This window comes from Solanum dulcamara, chromosome 2, assembly GCF_947179165.1.
Source record: "Solanum dulcamara chromosome 2, daSolDulc1.2, whole genome shotgun sequence".
NCBI classification, from domain to species: Eukaryota; Viridiplantae; Streptophyta; class Magnoliopsida; order Solanales; family Solanaceae; genus Solanum; species Solanum dulcamara.
This window is the reverse complement of record NC_077238.1, coordinates 75,975,687-76,002,931: the sequence shown is the minus strand read 5'-3', so window position 1 is coordinate 76,002,931 and position 27,245 is coordinate 75,975,687. Positions and strand designations below refer to the sequence as shown.

The 27,245-nt window shown below is 31.1% G+C and overlaps 2 protein-coding genes across 2 annotated transcripts; both read right to left on the bottom strand.

Annotated features, from left to right (window-relative positions):
- Nucleotides 1–11,042: 11,042 nt before the first annotated feature.
- Nucleotides 11,043–13,175, bottom strand: LOC129877304 (plasmodesmata-located protein 7-like). Its single transcript, XM_055952790.1, has 3 exons — nucleotides 12,438–13,175; nucleotides 11,746–11,856; nucleotides 11,043–11,334 (listed from the first exon to the last, which is right to left on the bottom strand). Exons 1-3 carry the CDS (start codon nucleotides 13,162–13,164, stop codon nucleotides 11,327–11,329), a joined length of 846 nt encoding a protein of 281 aa, XP_055808765.1. The 5' UTR covers nucleotides 13,165–13,175; the 3' UTR covers nucleotides 11,043–11,326.
- A 2,000-nt stretch (nucleotides 13,176–15,175) lies between these two features.
- LOC129877296 (endo-1,4-beta-xylanase 5-like) lies at nucleotides 15,176–18,647 on the bottom strand. Its single transcript, XM_055952779.1, has 8 exons — nucleotides 18,578–18,647; nucleotides 18,441–18,487; nucleotides 18,078–18,300; nucleotides 17,605–17,679; nucleotides 17,364–17,452; nucleotides 17,151–17,252; nucleotides 16,046–16,822; nucleotides 15,176–15,529 (listed from the first exon to the last, which is right to left on the bottom strand). The coding sequence occupies exons 1-8, from the start codon at nucleotides 18,645–18,647 to the stop codon at nucleotides 15,176–15,178; spliced, it is 1,737 nt and encodes a 578-aa protein (XP_055808754.1).
- Nucleotides 18,648–27,245: the final 8,598 nt, after the last annotated feature.

Here is a 27,245-nt window from a genome sequence, read left to right as displayed (position 1 = left end):
TGCTGAATATGGTGGAAGATGAGATTGGTTAACTTATTATGTATATAGATATGTCTGTTATATAGAGTTTACTTTTCTATGATCCGCTTACTGGCTAATTGCGTGATCCTACTAGTACACCATTGATTTTGTATACTGATACTATACTTGCTCTGTCTTTTATTGAGTACAGGACATATTCAGTCTGTTGCGGAGAGACCTCGTTTAGAGGAGTGACTATTGTTCGAGTTCAAGGGTGAGTTGTTTCTTTCAAGCTGATGTGGACTCTCTTATTTTCTAGTCCTTTTTTCCAGAATGTAGATTCAAACATTGGTTTAGTTCATGACTATATTTTCTTCTTTTTTTAGGGTTGTATCCCCTTGTTTTAGACTTGTTTAGTTTAGAGTTTTGGTACGATGACTTTCAGTTCCTAGGATGTTTCCGTATTTCCAGTTGTTGTTTAGATTGTTTGCTGAGTTTATGGGGACTCAGTATTATTTCTTGATTTATTCCTGCTTCTGCAAATCTTTAACTATTATATCTCACAAGTGCGATAGATTGGGCTGAAAAAATAATTTTCCCACTGGAGGATTAGTGTGGGTTCCAGTCACGGCGGGTTGGGATCGTGACAGGCATCTCCTCCCCTCCCTTCCTTTGCTTGTACTTTCTCCTTTGAAATTAGCCTTAACCACCTCACCTAATGAATTTGCTTTTACCGTATAGTTTGTTGTTAGCTAAATTAAGAACAGCTAGTTCTTCGAATTTCATCAAACAATTGCGAAGTTCTCCTGAGAGCATGCTATTCTAGTGGTCAATGGTACGGAACAAAGAGTTGGCTATTTTGTACAAGAAAGAAATTGATCCAACAAACTTGTTTTTCGAAAGGTTCAATATTTCCAAGTTGGAAGTAAATGATGAGACTAAACCTGATAAGTTATTTGAAATAAAATCCATCATCGGATAATTAGATTCCTTTGATGGTAGAAACTTCAAAGACAAACTTTGAGGTAACCTCCCGTTGAATTTGTTATTGTTCAAAAGCAACTCTCTCAATGCTGAAAATGTTGTTACGTAATTTAGGAAAGATCCTGTAATTTGATTCAACGATAAATCGAGAATCTGCAAATGTGTAAGGTTTCCATGAGAGTAAGGAATTTCACCTGATAAGTTACAAACTTGAAGATTAAGGTATAATATTCCAGTCTTTGAAATGAACCTATGAAATTCGGTATTCGACTTGTACCAAAATCATTGTAACTAAGGTCCAAGTACTTCAAAATTCAAATGTTGCAATTCAAGCAATGGAGTAATATTACCTTTCAAGTATCGATCCCTATATCGATATATATGAGCTACAATAGTACTTCTTTCTTCTTCTTTTTTTCTGGTCCAAAAGATTAACTTATGTTATCTAGAAAGTAACTTTAGAGAGAAGAGTAGAAACTGATGCTAAGAACTTGTTGAGGTACAATATTAAAAATAACATAAGTTAAAGTTCCTTAATCAATATAGTGCAAAAATGTACCCATTAATAGAGCTCACAAAAAATTCAAATAAAGACAAAAACACTAGGTGATTTATTTTCTATCTGTCCTAATCTTGGTGAATAGAGTTACCTAGTACCTATTGTTGATGGAAGGTGACAGATATCTCATAAAATTAGTAGAGATGCTAACATACATATTTTTTCCTTTAAAAAAGATATAGGATTCACTATTCAGCATGTATTATTGAGTGATATTAGTGTTTACCTAACTCAATACTATTTAATTAAATAAGCAGAACAATCACTTCGAATAAATCATCCACATAAAACTCAACAATAACCAATTCTACAGAAATTTTTGGGGAATATCATGAACCAAAGCAATAAGAAAAATGTTTCTAGTAGAACATCTTTCACAATCTACAGATGGTTCAGTAATAGAACAAACGAGGGATTACTCATCCGACTCATTCACATCACAATTCATACATGTTTTGGGATCCATATTATACAAGAAAATATTGCTTGTACTAATTCAAATTGAAGAAATCAGTCCATTCCCGAAATCATATTCCTAGTTAGCCCATTTATTCCTGTCAGTCACCTTGCAGCTAACCATCTTCTTGTCATTTTTTCTTCTTCTGAGTGTCTTACCACGATCAGCGCACGGGAAGAATCGCTGGCCAGTAATTTCAATTTTGTATCAAAGTCTCTATCGATATAGTCAATAACATCAAGATTATCACTCTCATCAATATTGTCATTATAAATTATCAATAATCAATCTCATCAAAAAGAAAACTTTTAAACTATTATTCAGGAACTAGCTTAAAAACACCACAACGAAAGAAACTTAAAGTTTATTGCTAGATATTTGATCAAATAAGATCATTCAGTTCCTATAGAATCTATAACTCTAAAATACTCCCACATGGGGATAAGACTAAGCAAACGAAAATGAAAATATTCCCCAAAGTTTTAAGAATTATCTTTCTGAAAAAGTGAATAAGTCCAGGGAAAAATTTGTTTTATCCCTAATATTTAATTTGATTGAGTGGACCTTAGACACTCTCCTTTAAACTTTACAACTTGGAAGAGTGACTTATATTTGGATAATAATTAGTCAGCTTACAATAGCATAAAGACATGGCCTTATAACCATGGTTGAAATTACAGGTAGATATCTGATTCATTCATGTAGTGAGAGGAGCCAATGAAAAATGTTTAGTGACTATTCGACTATTCCAACAAATATTTTGATTGCATCATTGAGGAAAAAAATGAATAATATTTTCACACGAAAAAATTAGGAAGCTTCCCAGTGTTTCAATGAAAATCGATTGCCCACCATATGTTTTTCTAATGAGATGGTTCGGTGGAAAATGAATTGAGAAAAATTATGTTTATAACACAATTTTCTCATTGATTCATATAGAAAAAACTTCTATTTCTAGTAATAAAATTCATAATCATTAAATCTTCACTGCGCCTCTATGTATTGCTCCTCCAAAATGTTTCTTGGTCTATAAGTATATATGCATTAAAGCTCATACATGGATATATGCAATAGAAAAGAGAATATAAAGAATGATTCTTAAACTTTATGGGAGTAAGTAATTGGGAAAATATCACTTAGTCAATAAAAAGCTAACATGTACTACATTTATATTGTCCATTCCATTGTGTTAAAGTCACCGACCCATTTTATTAAAAAATAAATTTATTATATTATCTCATAATTTGTTTCAAATGTTCATATGATGGTCAGTGTATTATTTACAATCCAACTTGGGAAAGCTGAATCCCAAGAAGTTCTATACGAAATAGAGAATTTTGCTAGATTATGAGATAGTACATTTCATGATCAAGAAATATATAAAATATTGATTTCTTCAAAAAAACTCATCAATCTTCATATATCCCAGCAAGTAAGTACTATTTCACAGGATATTGTTCTTTTGTAACATTTGCACCACAATATTCTTTGCATTTGATAAGATATGAATCTGTGACCAACCATTCTGTAAAGCTTTTGATTTCTTGTATTGGTAATTGGTAAATACATAGAGAAAGGTACGTAGTATAATAAAATTACTCCAATAATGATAGTTTCTTTTGGAGTGTATATAAATATATTATCTATATTTATTAATAGGAAGAAATATTATGGGTCAAAGATTTTTTTTTAATGAAATGAAAAATAATCTCTCTGATACTAAAAAAAGATTAGAATAGGAAGTTCATGAAATAATATGAAAAGTAGAGGTTTCAATGCGGACTTCGGCTAAGAAACCAAAAAAAATAAATATATATTAAAATTTTATTAGAGGCGTCACCCTTGAATGATCCCTGTCATTCGTGATTTGAATTTAATCGAAATTTCAATGCGGACTTCGGATATCAGCTAAGAAACCAAAAAAAATAAATATATATTATGATGCTAGAGAGAATCATGTCAACAAACTCAAGAAAATAATTTTGTGATCCTACTTATGAAGGCTACAACTTTCCACCTTATAAAATGAGATAGCAGAAAAACCAATAGTAATTAATTAGACTTTTCGCCTGATTTTATGTTTATTAAAATAAATTTCAAAGGAAAAGAATTATTGTCTATTCTTTTATTTCAATTTTAATATATAAGTCAATAATTATATTATTTGTTCGATTTCAATTTACATATAGGATATGTTGGCAACTATGTTGTGCCAAACGTTATCATTGGAACAAGTTGTGAGAGTAAAATTAAGTTGAAAAGAAGAAAAAATAATTTTTTTGAATAGTTTATTTAACGGAACGCTATTTCAAGAAAACTTTTACTTCTGGCAAAGACTAAAAGGATTTTCTATAATGATTTTTAAAACTTTTTATTTAAATTTTATACACGATTTTTTAAAAAGTTTCACATAATCATATATAGCTTCATTTTCTTTTGAACTATTAATGTGAAACATTTATTTAATTTAAATAGGCTCCAATCATATATTTAAGTTACAAATATCAAAACTCATATATTGTTTTGAAACTTTGCACTAGTTAGTGGATGTACCACTAGGCTGCTTTTGAAATTGTGACCTTTTGTGGCTATAAATATAGCCAAGTCTTGAACGGAAAATAGTGACATAGAAGAAAAAAAACAATACTACACAACTTTCTCTCTTTCTTTCTTCCGACTTTGTTTTCCTTATCTTGCCAATTTAATTTACTTTCATAACACGTTATCAGCACGAAGTTCTATTTTTCCAGATAAATTAATTTTTATATCAGGTATATTTATTAAAAAATTTTATTTTAGTTGTCTTTTCTATTTCTAAAATTAATTTCTATCTCAGTTTTATCATGTCAAATTTATCAAAACTTGAATTTGCGGCACTTGACATTTTTGGAAAAAATTATTTATCATGGATCCTTGACGCTTAAATTCACCTTGACGCTAAAGGTCTTGGTGATACTATTAAACAAAATAATAATGCATCAAACCAAGATAAAGCAAATGCCATGATTTTTCTCCGTCATCATATTCATGAAGGATTAAAACTGAATATTTAACTGTGAAAGACTCTCTTGAATTATGGACTAATTTGAAGGATCGGTATCACTACCTAAAATTTATGGTGTTACCAAAAGCCCGATATGACTGGATTCACCTTCGCTTTCAAGATTTTAAAACTGTGATAGAGTATAATTCTGCTATCCACACGGTAAGTTCTATGTTAAAATTATGTGGAGATTCTATCACTGATGATGACTTACTTGAGAAACTCTTTCCACTTTTCACGTTTTAAATGTGTTGTTACAACAACAATATCGTGAAAAAGGATTTAAGAAGTATTCTGAATTAATTACATGCTTACTTGTGGCTGAGCAAAATAATACTTTTCTTATGAAAAATCATGAAGCTCGTCCCACTAGATCTGCTCCATTCCTTGAAGCGAATGTTGTAGCAGCATATAATCAGTCTGAATCAAGATAAAATAATTATCGCGGCCGTGTCCGTGGTCGTGGTCGTGGACGTGGGCGAGGATGTGGTAGAGGATGAATCAATTATCGTCATCATGTTGAAAATAATCATGAGAACAATAAAGTACCTCAAAATAATTCTTCCAGAGGTAAATCCAATATTTGTCACCGGTGTGGTATGAAGGGTCATCGGGCATGTGAATGTCGTACGCCCGATCATTTTGTGAAACTTTATCAAGCCTCTCTCAAAAGAAGAGATAATGATATGGAGACAAACTTGATTTTTCAAAATAATGATGATGAAGCAACCCCCTCAAATAGACATGAAAATATTGAGGCAAATATTGCTTATAAAGATGATGATTTCAGAGATCTACCAAATATTACTCATTTGGAAGCTGAAGACTTTATGAATATTGATTGAAGAATTGATCATCTAACTGGGGATAAATCTTATAAAATTAGTTACTGTTTTCTTATTGTGTTTGATATTATGTTGTACTTTTTAAAAATGTATCTTAAGACAGTGTAATTCCTTAAAGTTTTTATGTTGTTAGTTTTTCACGTTCTTATAATGTATTTTTTATTTATGAAGAATATGAAAATTCCAGTCATCAGTTGGATTCAAAATCAATTATGATGATATGTGTCTTATTGATAGTGCCACAACACACACTATTTTAAAAGATAAGAAATATTTCTTTTATTTAATTATGAAAGAAGCTACTATTAATACAATATCTGATAGTACAAGATTAATTGAAGGATCCGAAAAAGCTAAAGTTGTACTTGTCGGGGGAACAAATTTAACAATTAATGAAGCATTATATTGTAGTAAGTCTCAAAGAAACTTATTAAGTTTCAAAGACATTCGTTAAAATAATTATCATATTGAGACTACAAATGATGAAAAAAATGAATATCTTTACATTACTACAATGATGTCGGGCAAAAAGTTTATACTTGAAAAGTTACCCGCTCTTTCATCCGGCTTATACTTCACAAGTATTAGCATGGTTGAAACACATGTCATAGTAAACCAAAAGTTTACTAACTCAAATGATTTTATTATTTGGCATGACCGATTGGGTCATCCCGATTCTAATATGATGCGCAAAATAATTGAGAGTTCACATGGACACTCTTTGAAGAGCCAAAAGATTCTTCAATTTAAAGAATTCTCTTGTGCTGCATGTTCTCAAGGCAAATTGATTACTAGACCATCAGTATTCAAAGTGGACATTGAATTCCCAACATTTCTGGAACGTATACATGGTGATATATGTCGGCCCATTCACCCATCATGTGGACCATTTAGATATTATATGGTTTTAATAGATGCATCTACAAGATGGTCACATGTATGCTTATTATCAACTCGTAACATGACATTTGCGAGATTACTTGCTCAAATAATTAAGTTAAGAGCACAATTTTCAGATTATGCAATAAATACAATTCGTCTTGATAATGCTGGTGAGTTCACATCTCATGCATTTAATGATTATTGTTTGTCCACTGGGATAACAGTTGAGCATCCTGTTGCTCATGTTCATACTCAAAATGGTCTAGCAGAATCATTAATTAAACGTCTTCAATTAATTGCTAGACCAATGCTTATGAGAACAAAATTTTTCATTTCATTATGGGGTCATGCTATTTTGCATGCAACAAGTCTTGTGCGGATCAGACCCACAAGTTATCATAAATTCTCCCTATTACACTTAACTTTTGGTCAGGAGCCGAACATTTTCCATCTTAGAATATTTGGGTGTGCAGTATATGTTCCGATTGCTCCACCACAACGCACAAAAATGGAACCCCAAAGAAGATTGTGGATATATGTTAGGTATGAATCTCCTTCTATTATAAAATATTTAAATGACTAGAGATTTATTTACCGCAAGATTTGTTGATTGTCATTTTGATGAATCAGTATATCCAGCATTATGGGGAGAAAATAAGCACATGAAAAAAGAAATAGATTGAAATGCATTATCACTATCTCATTTAGATCCTCGTACAAATAAATGTGAACTGGAAATTCAAAAGATAATTCATTTACAAAACATTGCAAATCAACTGTCAGATGCATTTACTGACCTATCAAGAGTTACTAAATCTCATATCCCAGCTACTAATGCTCCAATTCGAGTTGATGTCCCAGTAGGATAATTAAATAATGCAAATGAGTCTAAACCACTTTTAAAACGTGGTAGACCAATTGGTTACAAAAATAAAAATCCTCGAAAAATAAAAGGAGCAAATAATCAAGATAGTCATGATATGACGGAACCAGCTCAAGAAGAGCGAGGAGACATAACAATTGATAAAATCTTGGAAAAGGTTAAGGCGCCTGAAAATGATAAAGAAATTTTAATAAATTATGTCACATCAGGAAAAATATGAAACCAAAATAATGTAATTGTCGACAATAGCTTTGCTTATTATGTTGCTATGGAAATAATGCAACAAAACGAGGATCTTGAATCAAAATCTGTCGATGAATGTAGACAGAGGAATGATTGGCCAAAATGGAAAGATGCAATTCAAGTTGAATTAGCTTCGCTTGAAAAATGCGAACTTTTCGGACCGATAGTCCGAATGCCTAAAGGTATAAAAGCAGTGGAGTACAAATGGGTCTTTGTGCGAAAAAGAAATGAGAAAAATGAAGTCGTCAAATATAAAACACGATTTGTTGCACAAGAATTTTCGCAAAGACTCGACATTGATTATATGGAAAAATATTCTCCTGTGGTGAGTGCAATAACTTTCAGGTATCTTATAAATCTGGCAGTTCATGAAAAATTTGGCATGCATCTGGTGGATGTCGTTACAACCTATTTATATGGTTCTATGGATAACGATATCTTTATGAAAATTCCTGAAGGATTTAAAATGCCTGAAATATATAAAGATTTTCGGGAAAATTATTTAATAAAACTTCAAAAATCTTTATATGGGCTGAAACAATCAGGGCGAATGTGGTATAATCGTCTTAGCGAATACTTGCTAAAAGAAGGATATAAAAATGATCCAACTTGGCCTTGTGTATTTATGAAAAGGTGTGGATCTGAATTTGGCATAATAGCAGTATATGTTGATGATTTAAATATTATTGGAACTCCGGAAGAACTTTCAAAGGCAGTAAAATGTCTGAAAAAGGAGTTTGAAATGAAAGACCCTGGAAAGACAAAATTTTGTCTTGGTCTACAAATTGAACATTTTGCAAATGAGATATTTGTCCATCAATCAACATATACAGAAAATACTTTAAGAAGATTTTACATGGATAAAACACACCCACTGAGTACCCCAATGGTTGTGAGATCTCTTGATATTAATAAAGATCCATTTCGACCTCATGAAAATGATAAAGAGCTTGTTGGTGCTGAAATACCATATCTTAGTGCAATTGGTGCATTAATGTATCTTACCAACAATTCTAGATCAGATATAGCTTTCGCAATAAACTTGTTAGCAAGATTTAGTTCTTCTCCAGCGTGAAGACACTGGAATGGAATTAAGCATATATTCAGATACCTCCGAGGGACCATTGATATGAGATTATTTTACTCGAATGAATCCCCGTCACAATTAATTGATTACGCAGATGCGGAATATTTTTCTGATCCTCATAAAGGTCGATCCAGACATGCTATTTATTTACATGTGGTGGTACAGCTATATCATGACGTTCAACAAAGCAAATTATGGTTGCCACTTCTTCAAATCATGCAGAAATAATAGCCATTCATGAAGCAAGTCGAGAATGTGTTTAGTTAAGTTTAAGATCTATAACTCAACACATTCAAGAAACATGTGGTCTTTCTTTGAAAAGAGATGTTCCAACAATATTGTATGAAGACAATGCTGCATGTATAGCTCAACTGAAGGGAGGATACATCAAAGGAGACATAACAAAATATATTTCACCAAAATTCTTTTTCACTCATGATCTTCAAAAGAAGGGTGAAATAGATGTCCAACAAGTTCGTTCAAGTGACAATTTGACAGATATATTCACCAAAGCATTGCCAGCTTCAACCTTTGAGAAAATGAGATACAAAATTGGAATGTATCGTCTTCGAGATATTAAGTGATGTTTTCATCAGGGGGAGCAAAATACACGCTGTACTCTTTTTTTCTTAGCCAAGATTTTGTCCCACTGAATTTTTCTGATAAGGTTTTTAATGAGACAACACTCAAGGCATATTATCAGATGTGTGTACTCATTTTCCTTCACTAGGCTTTTACCCACTGTTTTTTTTTCTTCTAGTAAGGTTTTAACGAGGCACAATTTTTTTTTGTAAAGTTTTTTTTTCCACATGGACATCCAAAGGGGAGTGTTTTGAAACTTTGCACTAGTTAGTGGATGTACCACTAGGCTGCTTTTGAAATTGCAACCTTTTGTGGCTATAAATATAGCCAAGTCTTGAACGGAAAATAGTGACATAGAAGAAAAAAAAATAATACTACACAACTTTCTCTCTTTCTTTCTTACTACTTTGTTTACGGAAAAAGATAGTTATAAACCAATCCCAATACTATCTCTGTACTCACCCATCCAATCATAGGCTTTGACATCAACTATATATTAGATTAAGTTCGTTCAAAAATACTCTTAACCTAATATTATCTACTATTAATCAAAATCTGCATATATATTATTATTTTTTTCAAAAAGCCTGTAATTTGATCCGTTTTTAGCTTCTTTTTAAAAAAAATTTATTGTGGAAATTTTATTCGCAAATCCAACATTTTTCTTTGAAAAGCTCCTCTTAACATTTTTGAAAATCAAACGCCACCTAATTTTTCAAATTGGTTTATCCCATAATAAAATATGGCAGACAATATTTGTGGTCCTAATATTCATTGGAGACAAATTATGGAGTGTAGACTAATTAATTATGTTTCTATTATAGTGAAAACAAGGGGCAGAAAGTGGTACATGTGGACTAAAATAAATCTTTTCTTTCCTTCATTTGGTCTTCAATTCAAATTAGAATATTTAATACCCCCTTTGCTCATTTTATGTATCTTTATTGGACGCAAAATTTAAAATATAAAACATAAATTATTTTAATTTTATAATTTTGAACTAAAGATTTATATTATGTCGTAATAAAATATAATTTAAATCTTGTGATCTTAATTATAACATGTGAATATTAAAATTAAAGAGGGTATTAATTATTAAAAGTATCATTTTTTTTATAAAAAAATTAATAAGAAAAAATTGACATACAAATTAAAATAGATGGAGTATAACAACTGTTAGAAATTGAAAATAATATTTTTTTATTGAACTAATCTAAATTCACATCAAATAAACTCATCAAAGAGAATAGAACTTGGCCTAATTCTTCTCCTTCTTTTTGAGAAAAACAAAAACACATAACTTCCTATTAAAATGTTTCCAAGATCGATTAGTATGATAGAGCTAGAGTTTCAATTACAAGTTTAATAAAATTTTATAACTTTTGATTCAAATTTTAGATTTATCTTAAAATATCCATTCATGAATACATTTAAATTATTTACAAAAGAACTAAAATTTCAAATCTATAAGTTTCAAATATGACGTCTCTTCTACCGATTAGTGTAATCATTCATGAATGATAAAGGATATGTCGTTCAATTATGCTATTGCTTAAATAATGAAACAAAAAATACTTTATTATAATCAAATGCCTCACATGAAAACATAACCAAATGAAACTTCACAAAAACATATGCAATTTCTTTTAAATCTCTAGACAAAGTCACTTTGTTAAAGTTCATTTCCTCCCTTTTCAATTTTTTTCCTTTATGGCACACATCTCTATAAGTCATCTTTCTTTCATAGTCCTCATTTCAAATAAAGAATGCAAGTTGACGTTGATCATGTATGTATATTCTTTATTTACCTGCAAAAAGTTAAAAACACAAAAAGAGAATCAATTAAAGTCATTATCAAAAATCTCTATTAGAAAATATGAATTTAGCTACGAAATTTGTCAGTAATCTCCGATTAATTTGTTGCTAAATAGCTTTTAGTTAATTTTTTTTTTATAATTCATCGTTAATTCATAATTAAATGAAATTAGAATGAGATTTTTATTATTTAGCTATAAAATTTTGATCCGTCACTATTTCCGTAAATGACACATCAAACAATTGTATATGAATTTAACAGGATCTAAAAGTAAAACCGGAGGGGGGGGGGGACCTGAAAAATTGTTATAATCACTTTTAGAAATTGAAAAGAGAATAATATTCAAAAATGATTAATTTATTTTTTATTTTTTAAAAAGGATGATAAAAATGTGAGTTCTTACCATTTCGTCCAAATATTCTTCTTAAAAAAGTTAAGAAAATGATGAGAAGAGCAACACCAGCTAATAATCCAATGATAAGTGCGAATGTCTTCTCATTCTCAAAATGAGAACCTGCAATTAATAAATATGCCATAAAGATTTGTTATATAATCTACATATGATTTGTTATATAATCTACATATTTACATAATGGAACAATAAATTTGAATTTTCGTGTATATATATTGTCAATATATATATATAGAGAGAGATATCTTTTAGCTATTACGTGAGATAATTCCAAGTACAAGGGTAAAATTATTTAATTTTCAGGGTGAATCTGGACATAGAATTGAACCTTTAAAATTTTAAAATAAAATTTACATATTTAGAAATTACATAAAAAGTACTACAATTCACAATTTCAAAAAATTTAAAAAATATATTTTAAAAAATTATGATAAAAATGATTCCTTTGACTCTAAATAATAACTGCATGTCTGCATCACATAAAGTGAAACAAAAGAAGTATTTTAAAATAACTTACAACAATATGCTACTGTCTAGAATAAGGCTAATTTGGTGATCCAAAACTTACAAAATAATACGTTGTCGACTTATCATGATAGATAAAATAATATTAATCGCGTAGAAATTTTTACTCTGTTAATTTGTTAGTATATATAAATTAAATTACTATTTATTTTTCTTACCATGATTAGATTTGGACTCAAAATGAGATCCACTAGTAGTAAATCTAGCATAACATTTTCCCAAAAACATATCCCCATACGACGCACCGCCACACTCATTTTTTAGCCGTCCGATCGCCTCCGATAAACAATCTTGACATTGGCCCATACTCAAATCACCAACACATTGGGCTGCACCATGTACATCTAATGACCCACCAACTCTAAAAAGCCCACCAGCCCCATTCAAACTTGTCAAAACCCGGCCCACAGAATCCCCATCAATAAGCCCATTAGATGGCCCACATTTGTTCAACACACAAGTTTTGTCCTCAACACCAAGAAATGAAGTGTTGTCATACTTGACAAAACACCCTTGTAATTGTAATGCACCACCACAATTTTGTGAACAAAGTTGGCCAATTGAACTCACTGCTTTGGCTACACAAGTTGCGCAATCGGGCATCGATAGATCACCGCGACATTGGTAAACCCCGTATAAAATGTCTTGTTTCGTTGAGCCCATGATACTAAATTTGTTGTACGATGAATATGTTGCTGAGTTTACTAGGGATGTGAGAAGGGAGTTGAGATTCGATTCGTATGGTGAATTTGGTGTGTATTTTAATTGTGAACAGCCTCCGTAGACGAAAGCGTCTACGGAGGAATCCGAAAAAGTGAAATGAGAGAAGAAAGAAAGGGAAGTAATTGCTATAAGAGTGAAAAGAAAATGGAGTCTTTTGGCCATGTTTGAAATTGATAAAGAGAGAGAGATGTATTTGTGTGGAGATTGAGAGTATTTAAGCACAAGTGCAAAGGCTGTGTTCTTGCTTCTTAAGTTTTGTTTATAGTTTTTTATTTTATTTCTATATTTATAATTCCCATGCAAAAAGATTTGAGGAAATGGAAATAAGATAAAAGTTAAATAGGGGTACAGCCTATTCCATGCTTTTTCACTTTTCTTAACCTTTTCATATGTTATTTAAATATTGTAAAAAGAGAGCAACTTTACTTAACCAAGTTAAGTTTCTTTTCATAGCTATTATATAATATAGTAAGTGTTTTTCTTTTTTGGGGGTGAGGGATTAGCTGGACTCAAAAGCCAAGCGATCTTTTTCTTTTGAATTTGTCATATCATCGCCCGTGTAGTTTATGCATTATTTATTTTTGATTGATTAGTCATAGAACTATCAATAACGGCTAGGCCTGTTGAGCCAGTCCGATCTAACCTGGGATATAATGGGGTTGGGCTAAAAATTTTGGAGCACACTTAACAATATTACTTTTTAGCTCGGATCGGATAAGTCCACTAGCCTGTAGGGCTTGAGCAATGTGGGTTGGACTGATCAGTAAGCTAAATAAATAAATAAATAAAATAGAATGCTAAAAATAACAATAGAAGTTTAAACTTAAAGTCTTAAATCATGCATATAAATATTACAAAGTTCAAAAATCCAAGTATTAAATATATTTTCTTATATGATTGTATCCAAAATATTTACATAAAATAATAATGATTTTAGATTGAAGTCATACAACCAAATCTTTATTCGAAGTCAAACTTAATAAGCATCATTAATATTATTTTATTTATGAATTTAAGACTTGGTTAACAAGTAGTAAATAACATGTAATATTGTCTTTGATATTTATGTTAACATTTTAAAATTATAATTTAAATTATAAAAGATACATTATTTTAAAAAAGTGGACTGACCCGGCGCAGTCTGTAGCTCACATAGTTATGAGTTGGGTTGATTGTTTTTTGGCCTGCCAAAATAATGATTCAGTTCGACCTAATCCGTAAAGTTTCAAAGCATGTATGAGCTGGGGCCGCTCATATTGAAAGCTCTAATTAGTCATAAGAGTTTAATAGACACACTTTAGATGACGTTATTAACGTTGAAGTGTTTAATATGTGCAAGCCCTAATAATAACAAAATGAAAATTGTAAAACTTTAAAGGAATCACTTATATATTTTCCTTGAATTTACGTCTTTTTAATGATTAATGAAGTTCTATTTATCGGAATCAAAGAAACAACATGGAGCCCGTTTGGATGGGCTTATAAGTTGGTCAAACTAACTTATAAGCCCTTTTTAGCTTATTGTGGTGTTTGCATAATGCTAACTTTAAGCCATAAAGTTCTTAAAGTCAGCCAAAAATGAAAAACTAGGATTCCTAACTTTTTTTTCCTAAGTGATTAAAGCCATTTTCTTTGACCATAGAAATTACTTTTATATCCCTTATATTTTAACTAAATTCTCAAACTACCCTTTTTATTCTTTTAACCCTAAAATTCACATTATTTTTCTCATTTCTTCGGTATAAGCACTTTTATCCAAACACTCAACTGCTTATTTATAAAAATAACTTTCAGCACTTCAAAGTTCTAAAAGCACTGCATACATAAAAATTACTTTTTTTAAGCCCATTCAAACGGGCTCATGCTAACTTTCACCTTGTATTCATTTTAATTTAATACTTATTTGATGAAACGCAGATTATTACTTACGTTAATTATTTTTCTGAATGACTAATTTGGATGTATAAATTCCTTGTTTTTTCATTTTCCTTTTTAAGGGTCAATTAATTCATGATTAAATATGTTTTTGACGTGTACCATATGCATTCTCGAAAATTCCACACAAGCTATCTTCCCTAAATAACATTATTTAAATAAAATAAAATAAAATGAGAAAAATTATGAAACAAGTCAAGATGAAAATTCAGGGACAATTTTATTCATCAAATATAATTTAAGCAGGTAATTTCAATATCATTAGGGTACTACTATTATTGCTTTTTGCTACATTAATTTTTTGAGTAAATGACTCATCTTTAATTGCAGAATGTTTGATTATGACTTCATAATCTCCATGATATAATGAATTCTCAAAATAACCATTATGATTAGTGGTGCCAATTAATCCTTGAGGATTTAATTCCCTCATGAAATTGTCCACAACATCCCCAGTAGGCAAATTCTTGAAATCATTATCAGTTAAACACATTTTAAAACATCCTTGTGGTTGCCATGGTGACCAAAACATTATCCCATTTACTGCTGGATGTGCATGAAGCTCCCACAATATGTCCTTCAAGTAATCTGCCTGTAGTCCAAAAATCACAACAAAAAATATAAAATGTGATAGAGTAATTAATGACGAGTTTAACTTTTGTGCACTGATAATGTGTATATATATTCTAATTTACACCTAGTTTTAATGTATCGACTATCTTTTAATTCATTCTCTTTTTTTTCCCAAGAATTCCACGGTTGGACCTTGAACCCCTATAGGAAGATCAGCATGTTATCCCTAGAGTACCATTTATTCATTTAGCGACGAACCCTTCCATTGAATTACTAAAGTCAACTTTCATACCTGCTTGATAGGTGGATCTTGCAATCAAGCTTTGCACTCAAGGGACCATATCCCCCGGCCCAAGGAAACAATCAACATACATATTCTTTTAGCGTATAAATTAGAACTAACAATTTTTCGTACTATCAAATACATGTTTATAGTATGTCTAATTTGGTAACTTCAAAAATAAGAAGTCATAACATCATTAGTGTATACATGTTAAAATGCAACTTTTACAAGAAATGAGATTATAATTATTACCTGAAGGGGTCTGCTTGAAACATCTAACTCTGTAATCCAAATAGGCAAATTTGCAGTTGCAAGTATATCAAGTGCACTTCTAATATAAGGTATAGTTGGAGTATCAAAATGTCCTTGTAGTCCAATTCCAAGAGGTCCATCATATCCCAAAGTTTGAAATTCCTTAATTTTGGCTAAGTATTTAGTTGGACTTGCAACAATCTCATCAGGATTTTCAATTGTACCCCATTCATTCAAGAACATAGTTGCATTCCAATCCATACCATGAGCCTTCTTATAATAATACACCGTGTTTTCGCCTGTTTGGCTTTCTAAATACGAAAAATGCATGTTTTCATTATCAACATCCCAATGCATCATATGTTCTTTATATCTTGGGATCAATGAGTTAAATCTCCTCTCAATTGCTGATGCTAACAGGGGAGGTGGCAGATCTTTCGCCCATGAAGGTAACATATCGCGATTTTCCCAAACTATATTGTGTCCACGGACTAACATGGAGCGATTCTGGACATATTGAAGCATGGCATCAGCTAAGTGGTAGTCTTCTTTGCCTTGGAACGGTTCAGTTACCCACCACTTCATTTCGTTCTCGAAAACTGTTAGCTTAAACCTGGGATTGTACCATTCTTGATAACCTGTATTGGTTAATATGTGATAGCTAATAGCATTTCCAACTGGAAATGCAGCACCTGTTTGTTTGATCATGATTGTTGCATTTGATATTGGTTGGCCTTCATGATCAACAACTTGTAACTTCACCTTGCTCTTTCTACTCTGCATGTTACATTTTATATCCTAATTAACTTTTTTTATAACAAAATTTCAAATTCTAATAAAAAGGACAGTCATGTGCACTAAATTTCCATCGAAATTTGGCTCGTTCTCAAGAGATTTCTAGTGGATTATGTCAGAAATTAGCAATTTTCTAGTAGTTGTATAATGAACTTCCAAGGGGATGTAATATTAGTTGATTGATTCTACGATTTGGACATGTGACTTAAAGATCGCACAATTTTTTTTATACATAGCTCCAAGGCTTCCCTTGATTTCAAATTCTAGTGGAATACATAAAAATTTCAAGAAAGTTACTTCTTTTGTTGACCTTTTCAATGCTTTGATTCTGATGAGATTTCCATTCCAACAAGGTAAATGGCTGTATAGAGATGCTATCTGCCCATAATTCAACTGAACTAATATCCTTGCTCTGAAATTAAAACCATGTATGTCAATATGAACCGAAAAAAAAGAAGATAACAAATTACTAAGGTAAAAATGTAAAACATTTAACATGAATAATAATAAAATTGTAATAAACCTCAAAATATAGCTCAGCAGGGCCAGAAAAATTTCCATTAAAACCACCCTTCAGCATAGACCAACATTCAGATGTTGCAATAGTCCAACCTAGAGGAGGCAAACGAGTAGATTGAGCCAAATTTAAGTGGATTAAAAAAGAATAGAATTAATGAACAAATCATAATTTAATTCGTCCAAATTTTGCTTAGGTCAATAAAAAATCGATTAATATGTATAAACTAACGGATCATAAATCCAACCTGTGGGAAAATCACCAGTTGGTGTTCTAATCATTGCTACAACATCAGCATTTCCATGGCTCACTTGTAACCATGCTATAAAAATGACATAAATAAAATCAATAGAATTCACCCAAATTAAGCAAATCTACCATCATTAATCTACTTTAATTTATATGCAATGTTGCATTATCCATGTATTTTAATCGATCAGTTTATATACATAGAAACGGACAAATTATATTGGTAAGAGGAATTAGAAATAGCTTAAAATAGTGACAGAACCAAAAATTTTAGTAACGAGTTGAAATATGAAATAAATAAAAAAATACGAAAAACAATCTAGGAAATTCAACATGTAGTATGTATACATACAAAAGTTACGTGTAACAAATTTCCAACGAAAGGGGTGTCAATTGACCGAAAACTATACAAGATTTTCAAATTTTCTTTTGTAAAGCTTCATGACATTAACAAGGGCAACAGTAATGTACCTGAAATAGTATACATTGTGTCCTTCTCAACATGAAATATTTGAGAAAAACTATGATTTGGTTGTGTTCTATGTGAAGCAACAATGAAGGTATTGCCTTGTTTTGATGTTCTTGTCTCAATATTTGCATTTCCAAATGGTGTCCATCCATTTAATCCATCATTCATTTCTGGATTTTTAGCAATTCCTCCATTATATTGTGGATTTAGAGGGTCTTCCAAACACTATATAACAAGAAAAAACAATCAATTCAGACCAATTTATTTCTTTTTTATAAAAAATATCAATAACCCGCGTCGTTTTTTTAATACTTTTTTCTAGAGGGAAATTATAAATGTAAATATTTCTTATATAGAAAACATGCCTTTGAAGTAAAATGGTAGTCATAGTCTATGGCATACACTGGAAATCCTGCAAAGATAATATTGTCATAAAAATAAATGGAAAAAATAAGGACAGAGCAATAAGGGGATTAAATTAAAGATTAGACAAAAAATTAACCTGCACAAAGGAAGTAACAAGATAAGAGTAAAATGTGACACAAAACATTATCTCTCTTAAAGGTCTTCATAATTGCAAATTACAATATTCTATGTTGTGAAATCATCATAAAATGAGAGATTTATTTATAGGTAGCAAATTTTCCATAATTAGTTGTTTCATGTGAGGAAACCTATTACACTTGAATTATTAATCATTCTTAAGCAAGTTTACTTATCATTCATGTGCTGATGCAAAAGTCACCCACTAAAAAATCACTATTTTTCCATCGAAATATTCTGCTGAAAAATATTCAGTGGCTACTTCCATAAATATTTGATTGAATTTATGAGAAAAGAAAAAGAAGAATATTTTCATATAGAAAAATTAGAAAGTTTTTCACTATTTTAGTGATAATATATTTCTCACCATCAATTTTTTCAGTGAGCTGGTTCGATGGGAAATGAGTAAAAAAAAATATGTTTTATAGCATAAATTGTACTAGTTGTGAATTCTAACTAATCCCCATACTTTCAATGTTCAATTTTTATGTTTATCCTTTTTAATTTGTCACAAAAAGAATGATATCGTTCTATCTTTAAAAATTATTTAATTTTAAATTTCTTATTTTAATCTTAGCGGCACCTCACAATTTTTTTTACTAGGGAGTATTATAATGGGCATTAGCGAGTGTTTGGATGCACATATTTTGTTCATATTCCTGCATTGTTAAGGAAAAAGTTATCTCAAAGACAACCAGTCAACCACTTGTGCCATTTTTGAATATGCTCAATAATATATAATTAGGGGCGGATCTATGTTGTTGGCAGGGGTGCCACGCCACCCCGTGATCTTTGTTAAAAATCTGTATAAACATATATATTCGTATATATATTTATAAGGAAAGTAAAAATACTATACATAGCACCCTTAGAAATAATGAGCTTGTGGTGTCCGTGGTTAAAACTCAGGTTTACCACTGCAGCATTCAGGAATGCAAGTTCAAACTTTTTTTGCCGTGCAAGACATCATTAGCGAATTTATTGTAAAAAGAATTGTGAATAAGTAGATTAGAACCCTAGATCTCTTGTAAGTAAAATTTTAACTGAACCAACAAAACAAGTCTAAATTTTGTATGCAAATTTACTAATAAATATTAAGTATTATCTTACTATACGCTGCTGGAGATTTTGCCATAGGTTACTGTTCAAAGTAGCACGACACCCAGAGATTCAAAATCTTGGATTCGCCTCTGATCTGTTTATAATTATAGCCACACACATATTTATACTTTATTTTAGATAAAAAATCTCAAAACCTTTATTTAAAATAATTTTTATGTATAATTAAAGTGTGTCACGTAAACTAGAACGACTGAGAGGTAACACATTATCTACCTTATTTCAAGGTGCTATGTACATCTACCTAGACCTAGAGTCCTAGACTACTTCGTTTATGGTCATAAAATATCGAATAATTGTCATTGCCAAAAATGTGATTACATACCTTTAGAAGGTAGACATTATTTCATTGATTTCTGATTTGCAGAAACAGCCACTTATACTTAACCTCGTCCACAACAAACAAATCTTCCTCAAAAAAGAAATAAAATTAATACAAAAACTGCAAAGAACCAAAGAAAGTTAAATAATGAGAAACTTATTTTGTTGTATTTGTATTGCCACATGGGTAGCACAGTTCATTGAGAATATAATTGTAACAAACTTCATTAATTGAACATCTGGATTCTAACAAACTGAACTAACAAGCTAACTACCGTATTCGAGGTGAGGCGGATTCAGAATTTAAAAACGGAAAAAGGCTAAAATTACTTTTTAACTATTCAAAATAGAGTATATATATCCTTAAACTATATTTTGGCTCAAAAATATCCTTTTCGTCATACTATTGGCTCACTTCTACCCTTTCGTTTGACGAAATAAAATGTGGCATCCCATGTGTATTAATTTACGCCATATAAGATCTCCACATAAATATCCCACCCCACTCAAACCCACTCCATCCCATCAATTAAAATATTCAAACCCACCCCACTCATTAAACACCCTAATTTTCGTCCCTTTCTCAATTTCTAAGCTTCCCCACAATTAAAAGAAGCAAGCCCTTCAGAGCTCAATACTTATCAACAAAGTCGAGGGATAGAGAATTGAAAGGAGAAAAGCACAAAGAATTGTAGATTGTAGGAAATTGATGCAACGATCTTTTTATCTATAAAATTTAGAAAATTAGGGTGTTTTAATGGGGTGGGGTAGATTTGGGTCTTTTAATGGATGTATTTGGATCTTTTAATTGAAGGGGTAGAGTGAGGTGCTTATGTGGAGATCTTATGTGGCGTAAATTAATACACATGGGATGCCACATTTAATTTCGTCAAACAGAGGGGTAGATGTAAGCCAATAATATGACGGAAAGGTTATTTTTTAGCAGAATATAGTTTAAAGGTATATGTGCTCTATTTCGAATAGTTAAAGGGTAGTTTTGACCCTTTTTCAATTTGAAAATTATATATTTTTGCAGCAATTTCAAACTAATATTACAATATGTAGAGTTCGAATAAAAATTAAAATTTAAGTAAATTCATAATCAATTCTCTAGATTCACCCGACTAGTTACCTATTAACCATCTAAAGCCTAAATAGTAACATAAATATCGAAAATATAAATATTTTTACTCCCTAATCATCGATGACGAAGACAAAATTTTCATGAATAAGTGTTCATCATCTACTATAATCATTTCTCTAGTTGGTCTCGGGGTAAAACCACACTGGAAACAATGTTATATATGAAGCTAGCTGTCATGTAAAGATGAAGTAGACTTGTACATTTATCTCGTAAATATATGACATCTAGGTCTAATTCAACTCCAAAAGCTAGTTTATGAGGACAGGATTATTGAAGTTCATATAAGTAGACCATCAGTCCATTTCCCAACCAATGTGAGGCTTTTATCCACTCTAACAGCTTGTTTGGATGGTAGTTTTTTGTGGTATAGTACGGTATGGTTAATAAGAGAACCATGTTTGTTTTGATTATTTTTTTAATTATATGATATGGTATGGTTTGGTTTCATGGTTTTGTAACCATGAAACCCTCACTTTTTGAAACCACCAATTTGGTGGTATCCCATGGTTTACTTTTTTTTCTTTCTGATTATATCCTTACTTAATTTTAAATAATTCTAAGTTACCCTTTATTCTTTATTAAATGTTACCCTAACATATCTACTGCTTTCACTATCGTATTACCCATTCTCCTTCGCAACAATTTTTGAAACTTCTAAGTATTTCAAATTGAAATTCTCTTTTCAATTGTGCTTGTTATCTCTTCAATTGAAGATTCTAGGGATTTAAAATTGAAAATTTCTCTTCAATTATTATTAATATTTATAATAATTAAGGGCATTTTTCGTAAATTTATCAGTTACGATACAATACCATATAGTCAAACCAAACAACAAAATTATCATTAATCAATAGCAAACCATACAGTCTATCCAAACATAGTATTGTACTGTACATTACAGTATCATATCATACCATACAGTACTGTACATTATGAAATCATGGAAAACCACAATTCGAATAAAGTGTAACACTCGTCTTCACGCACAGACCCAACTGAAACGTGGATCGGAAGCCAAACAGAGATGGACCAATCTTTGATACCATGTAAAAATATGACACCTGAACCTAATCTATATAAAAAGTCCAATTTCTCATCCTTCTGCCGATGTGAAAATTCTTTAACATATCGTTGGGTCAAGTTCATAAATGACTCCAAGATGAGTTGGTATTAATATTTTGTCCCTAGTGAAAAAAAGTAATTAAGGGGTGATCTATGTAGTTATACATCTACATTAAAATAGTATTCTGTATGCATGTTTAAATTATTTAGTGCATTTCCTCAGCACATAATCAAGCCGACTCACGGTTCAGATCGATTTAAGCTCGGTCAAAGCTCGAGCTCATTGAGGCAGCTCAATTCAGCTTGGTTGGCTCATTTTGATCAGATAATAATTACTTTAAAAATAAAATTAATCCATTAATCTTAATTAAGTTGGTTAAGTGTCAATTCAATAATTATTACTCTCATTTATTATAATTATATATGTTTTTATACTTCTTTAATTAATTTAATGCAATTAACTTTTTTAATATACTTTGTTATTTAAGATACTTTTTGGATACAACTACATGTAAGTAATATTTTCAATTTAAAAGTTTAAATAAATTAACAGTGTACATTTTTTTTTTTTGGAAAAATTACATATCTACACATCCTTATTTATCATATTTTCTATTATTTCCTATCATTCTAAAATATTTCAAAAATTCCTCTTTTTCTTTGAAAACCCCACGGATCCGGATACATCACTTCTTATTCTCTCTTTCTATTTTCATTCCTTCAATCTCTCCTATTTTTACTCCCTCAATCAATAGTTACTTTATTCATTACAATTTTGAATTTCAAATTTATTCTCTCTCCGGTTAATCGATTTCAACTTTTTGAATAGGTAGTTTTCATATTCTCTATCTGAAAATTCATACATCTGTGTTCTTTTTTTATTTTTTTATTTTGCATATTTAAAGTCTTGATACATATGGATGATGCTCCTTCTTTTAGTATTGGGAGTACCCAGTTAAACTTACCTAATATTGATCGTGTTTATGATTGATCTAACGATGAAGATTGGGCTGAAAACAGATCAAACAATTGCACGATTCATTATCAATGACGTATCAGAAAGTTGAGAAGGCGAAGCCGAACAAGGATGTATTTTCGTCCTTTAAAGTGACTACGGGAAAGACCCCCTACCCCCAAAAAAGAGAGAGAAAAGTTGAGTTCTTTTTCTTTTGCCCAGATCAGATTATTGCTTTTTTATTTTAGTTTTGTTGTTCATCTTTTTATGATACATATAGATTCGAATTTTTAATGTATCTAGTTGTTTTTGTTTCTTAAATTAATGTGTAATGCCTTCGTTTCAATATTATGATACATAAATTTGAATTGTGTTTTCGAGATGGTTAACTTTATCATGATACATTACTATTTATGTATCTTGTTTAAATTGATAAGTATTATATCTCTACTAGATACATTAAATAAGTAATTATTGCCTATAAAATATTAGATTTGAGATAGATACATTATTGTATGGTAGTCGCTATGTATCATATACATTTATTATAAATTTGAATTTACGTATCATGTCCAAAAAAATAGTGCATGATACATTACTGTCTATGTGCATTATTTGTTTGAAAAATACTGTATTTTATAAAAGATACATTATAAATGTAATTATTGCCAATAACATTTTTTAGTGTGTGATATATAACACAGTTGTGAGTTGATATGTATATGATACGTGTAATAAAGTTTGAAACTAATGAATTTTAATATTTATTATGTATCATGTACATATCAATTAATTTGATACACAGTGCTTTAGCTATAGAACATTAGAGTTTATGTATCGAGTGCATTTTTTGGGTAATGTGCATGGACACCTAACCTTCTAATTTGAATAAATATGAACAAAAATTAAAGACTGCAGATACATAACAACAACTGATACATGATAGATTATACAATTTTTAATAATTATGTATCAGGTAAATTATTAAAGGCATGAATAGATAAGTTTAAATATGAAAATAGACCCGAACTCTTATGTATCAGAAAAAGATTAACAACAATAATCACCAAAAAAAAAATCAATCAGTTGCTCAATAATATGGAAAAAGAAAAGGTATATTTTCACATTATCAAAAATTTGTAGATGAAAAGTTTAAAAAAAATTAAAAATTGATAACTGATGACTAAGAAGAAAAAAAAGAATGAAGAAGAAGATGAACAAGAAAATGTATTACGATTTGGGATAAATTAGGGAGAAGACATTTGAATTTGAAATGTTTGAATTTGGAAGAGATTGATATCAATTTGTTTTGCATGATTTGTGGAATTTACGTTTAATTTTATCTTTAATATCCTTTTTAACATAACAACCAAGTTGTCTAATGTATCAGAATTAATGTATCTGGATGACACAAATTTGAAGGGATTTTTGTAAATTAAAAAAGAGTAGGGATAGGATATAATTTGCTCTTTACATTATGGGATTTATGTAAGTTATACTTTTTTTTAAACTTGTTGTTGCTTTATTTTTATTTCTATTTTTTACATGAAAGTTCTATTCAATGTTCAATATTAAGTTAATGTCATTTGATTTGAATTCTACTTCAGACTAATATCACATTTAATTCAGTTACGCTAAATGCAAGGACCAATTTGAACTAGTTATGCTTATATTCTAAAATCAATTTATTATAAATTTAATTTTCTAATGGCATAGCACTACACATAACTAAATACTAAAGAGACAACTCAGACTCAGCTCGACTTCGTACTGTAAAAAGTTCGATTGAGCTCGACTAGATATTGTAAAAAGATCGATTAAGCTAACTGGGCAGAAAAGTAGGGAGCATGGAGAGTTTAGCCCATTTGCAAGTTTCTGGAAGCCCATTAGCTGGAGAGGTTCAAACTCTGACTAATGACTTTATGAGGTCGGAAGTAATTGAGAAAAGAGGATTTTTGGCTTGTGTGGAGGCAAGATTTTCTTTTCTTGACAAGATTAAAGAAAAGCAGTTTGATGATGTAGGGTCCTGATAAGGGAACTAATTTAGTCTCAAAACGTCAATATTTTGGTTTGGAAAGGGTGGGAAAATACCAAACTACCACTCATTAAAACCGTCTACGGGTTGATCTACGGACCGTAGGAACTCCTATGGGAAGTAGAAAACCCCTCGTGGAAGTTGCATATTCAAAATTGGATCTACTGGAATTTGTATGAGTGGGTCTATGTAACGGTCTGCCCCCGTTGTTATGAATAGGCTAGTAGGAAAGGAATTTAAACCAGAAAATTTGGGTAGAAACTTCAATTTTTTTTAGCCTAGGCCAAACTTGGATGAATTTCAAGTCAGACAAGGTCTAGGGTGACCTAATGATAGGTGGGGGATTGAATCACTGATTCAATTAAATTAGTTGATAGCTTATACGATACAGAGTATTTACGATTTCACAAAATTGCATTTGGGTGAGTAAAACTCTCGAAATTTAATTTGGCATGAAGGGTATGATTTAAGATGCTATGGGATGAGGGTGTGTTGTGAAATGAGAGTTTGGAGCTCAAGTTTCGAGCTCTCTATTTTCTTGCAATCCGCCAGAGCAGGATTATTCCCGTCAGATGGGATGGTTCCGCTGTGGCGGGACAGTCGCGACTTACTACGGGGTAAAACCCCCAGAAATAGTTTTCTTCATAAAAACTGTTCTTAAGATGTTAGGAGGTGACCTATGACACTTTTGATTACTTTTTCACGAATTCTCATGTAAAATGTAAGATTTCTACTCCCTAAACCTAATAATTTGAATTCTAGAACCCATGAACTATGGTGGGTGATCATTGGGGGATGGTTTTGGCCTGTGGGTAATTGTGAAAATTAGCCCTAGGTGGGGTTAGGATCATAGGTTGGTCTAGGAGGGAAATTCTACTGTAATTCAAGTAAAGTAGACCATTATATTGATCATTTGTGTGTATTTATTGTTTTTAGACCAAGAACAAGTGGAACGAATCCGAAAAAGGAAAACTCTTGCATCTTAGAGTTGTTGAAGCTCAAATTCGAGGTAGGTGATGGTTTTGTTTCCTGTATGTGTTTTATTTACTTGATAACTTACTTCATTTTATGCATATGTTATATGAATAGGAAAGAATGCTATGAACTATGTGAAATGATCATTACTGGCCTGTTTTGTGATGAACCTGTTCTTGGTGATATAATGTTGATTATTCTTGGTAAATTGTGATTGCTTTGTATGTTTGGATCAGGTATCACATTTTGACACATAATTGGATCGGGTGTCATATTTCGACACATATTTGGATTGGGTGTCAAGTTCTGACATAAACCTTAGATCGGGTGTCACGTTCCAACACAAAATAAGTGTTTACAGGTCCCATGAGAAGACCCTTATGTGGAATTTCATGATATTGGGATTGATGAAATGTGATCTTATTGAGTACTGTTAGAGATGAAAAATGATTAAGTTATTCTGTATATATGTGCTTATTATGTGGGGTTTTCTTGTCCATGACTTACTTACTGGCTAGCCGCGTGATCCTACCAGTACACTGTTGATTTTGTGTATTGATACTATACTTGCTCTATCTTTGTTGAGTACAAGGCATATCCAACCAACTGCGGAGAGACCTCGCTTAGAGGAGTGATAGTGTTTGAGTTTAAGGGTGAGCTGTCTCTTTCAGACTGCCGTGGACTCCTATTTATTAGCATGTTTGGGTTGATAACTAGATAATTTTGAGTTTATAGGAACTTAGCCTATGTTTTGTTGATTAAACTTACTTCCGCATCTTTAAAATTATTTATATCTTGCAATTTTTGTCAGTTGGGATGTAGTAATAATTCTCCTATCGGACGGTTAGTATGGGTGTCAGTCACGGCGGGTTTGGGGTCATGACAAAATTGGTATCAGAGCCCTAGGTTTGTTAATCTCGTTGTACCAAAATGTGTCAAGTAGAGTCTTGCAGAACAATACAAAGACGTCTGTACTTTTCTTCGAGAGGCTACACGACTTTAGGAAAAGTCTCTCT

Bases quoted from the DNA above. Each gene is read 5' to 3' on its own strand.
- LOC129877304 (XM_055952790.1), bottom strand. From the start codon at position 13,164: ATGGCCAAAAGACTCCATTTTCTTTTCACTCTTATAGCAATTACTTCC. The intron at 11,857-12,437 runs GTAAGAAAAATA...TATTAATTGCAG, and splicing joins TGAGTCCAAATCTAATCATG to GTTCTCATTTTGAGAATGAG.
- LOC129877296 (XM_055952779.1), bottom strand. From the start codon at position 18,647: ATGAAGACCTTTAAGAGAGATAATGTTTTGTGTCACATTTTACTCTTA. The intron at 17,680-18,077 runs GTACATTACTGT...TCATTTTTATAG, and splicing joins CACAATGTATACTATTTCAG to CATGGTTACAAGTGAGCCAT. The intron at 16,823-17,150 runs GTCAACAAAAGA...TGTAACATGCAG, and splicing joins AGAATCAAAGCATTGAAAAG to AGTAGAAAGAGCAAGGTGAA.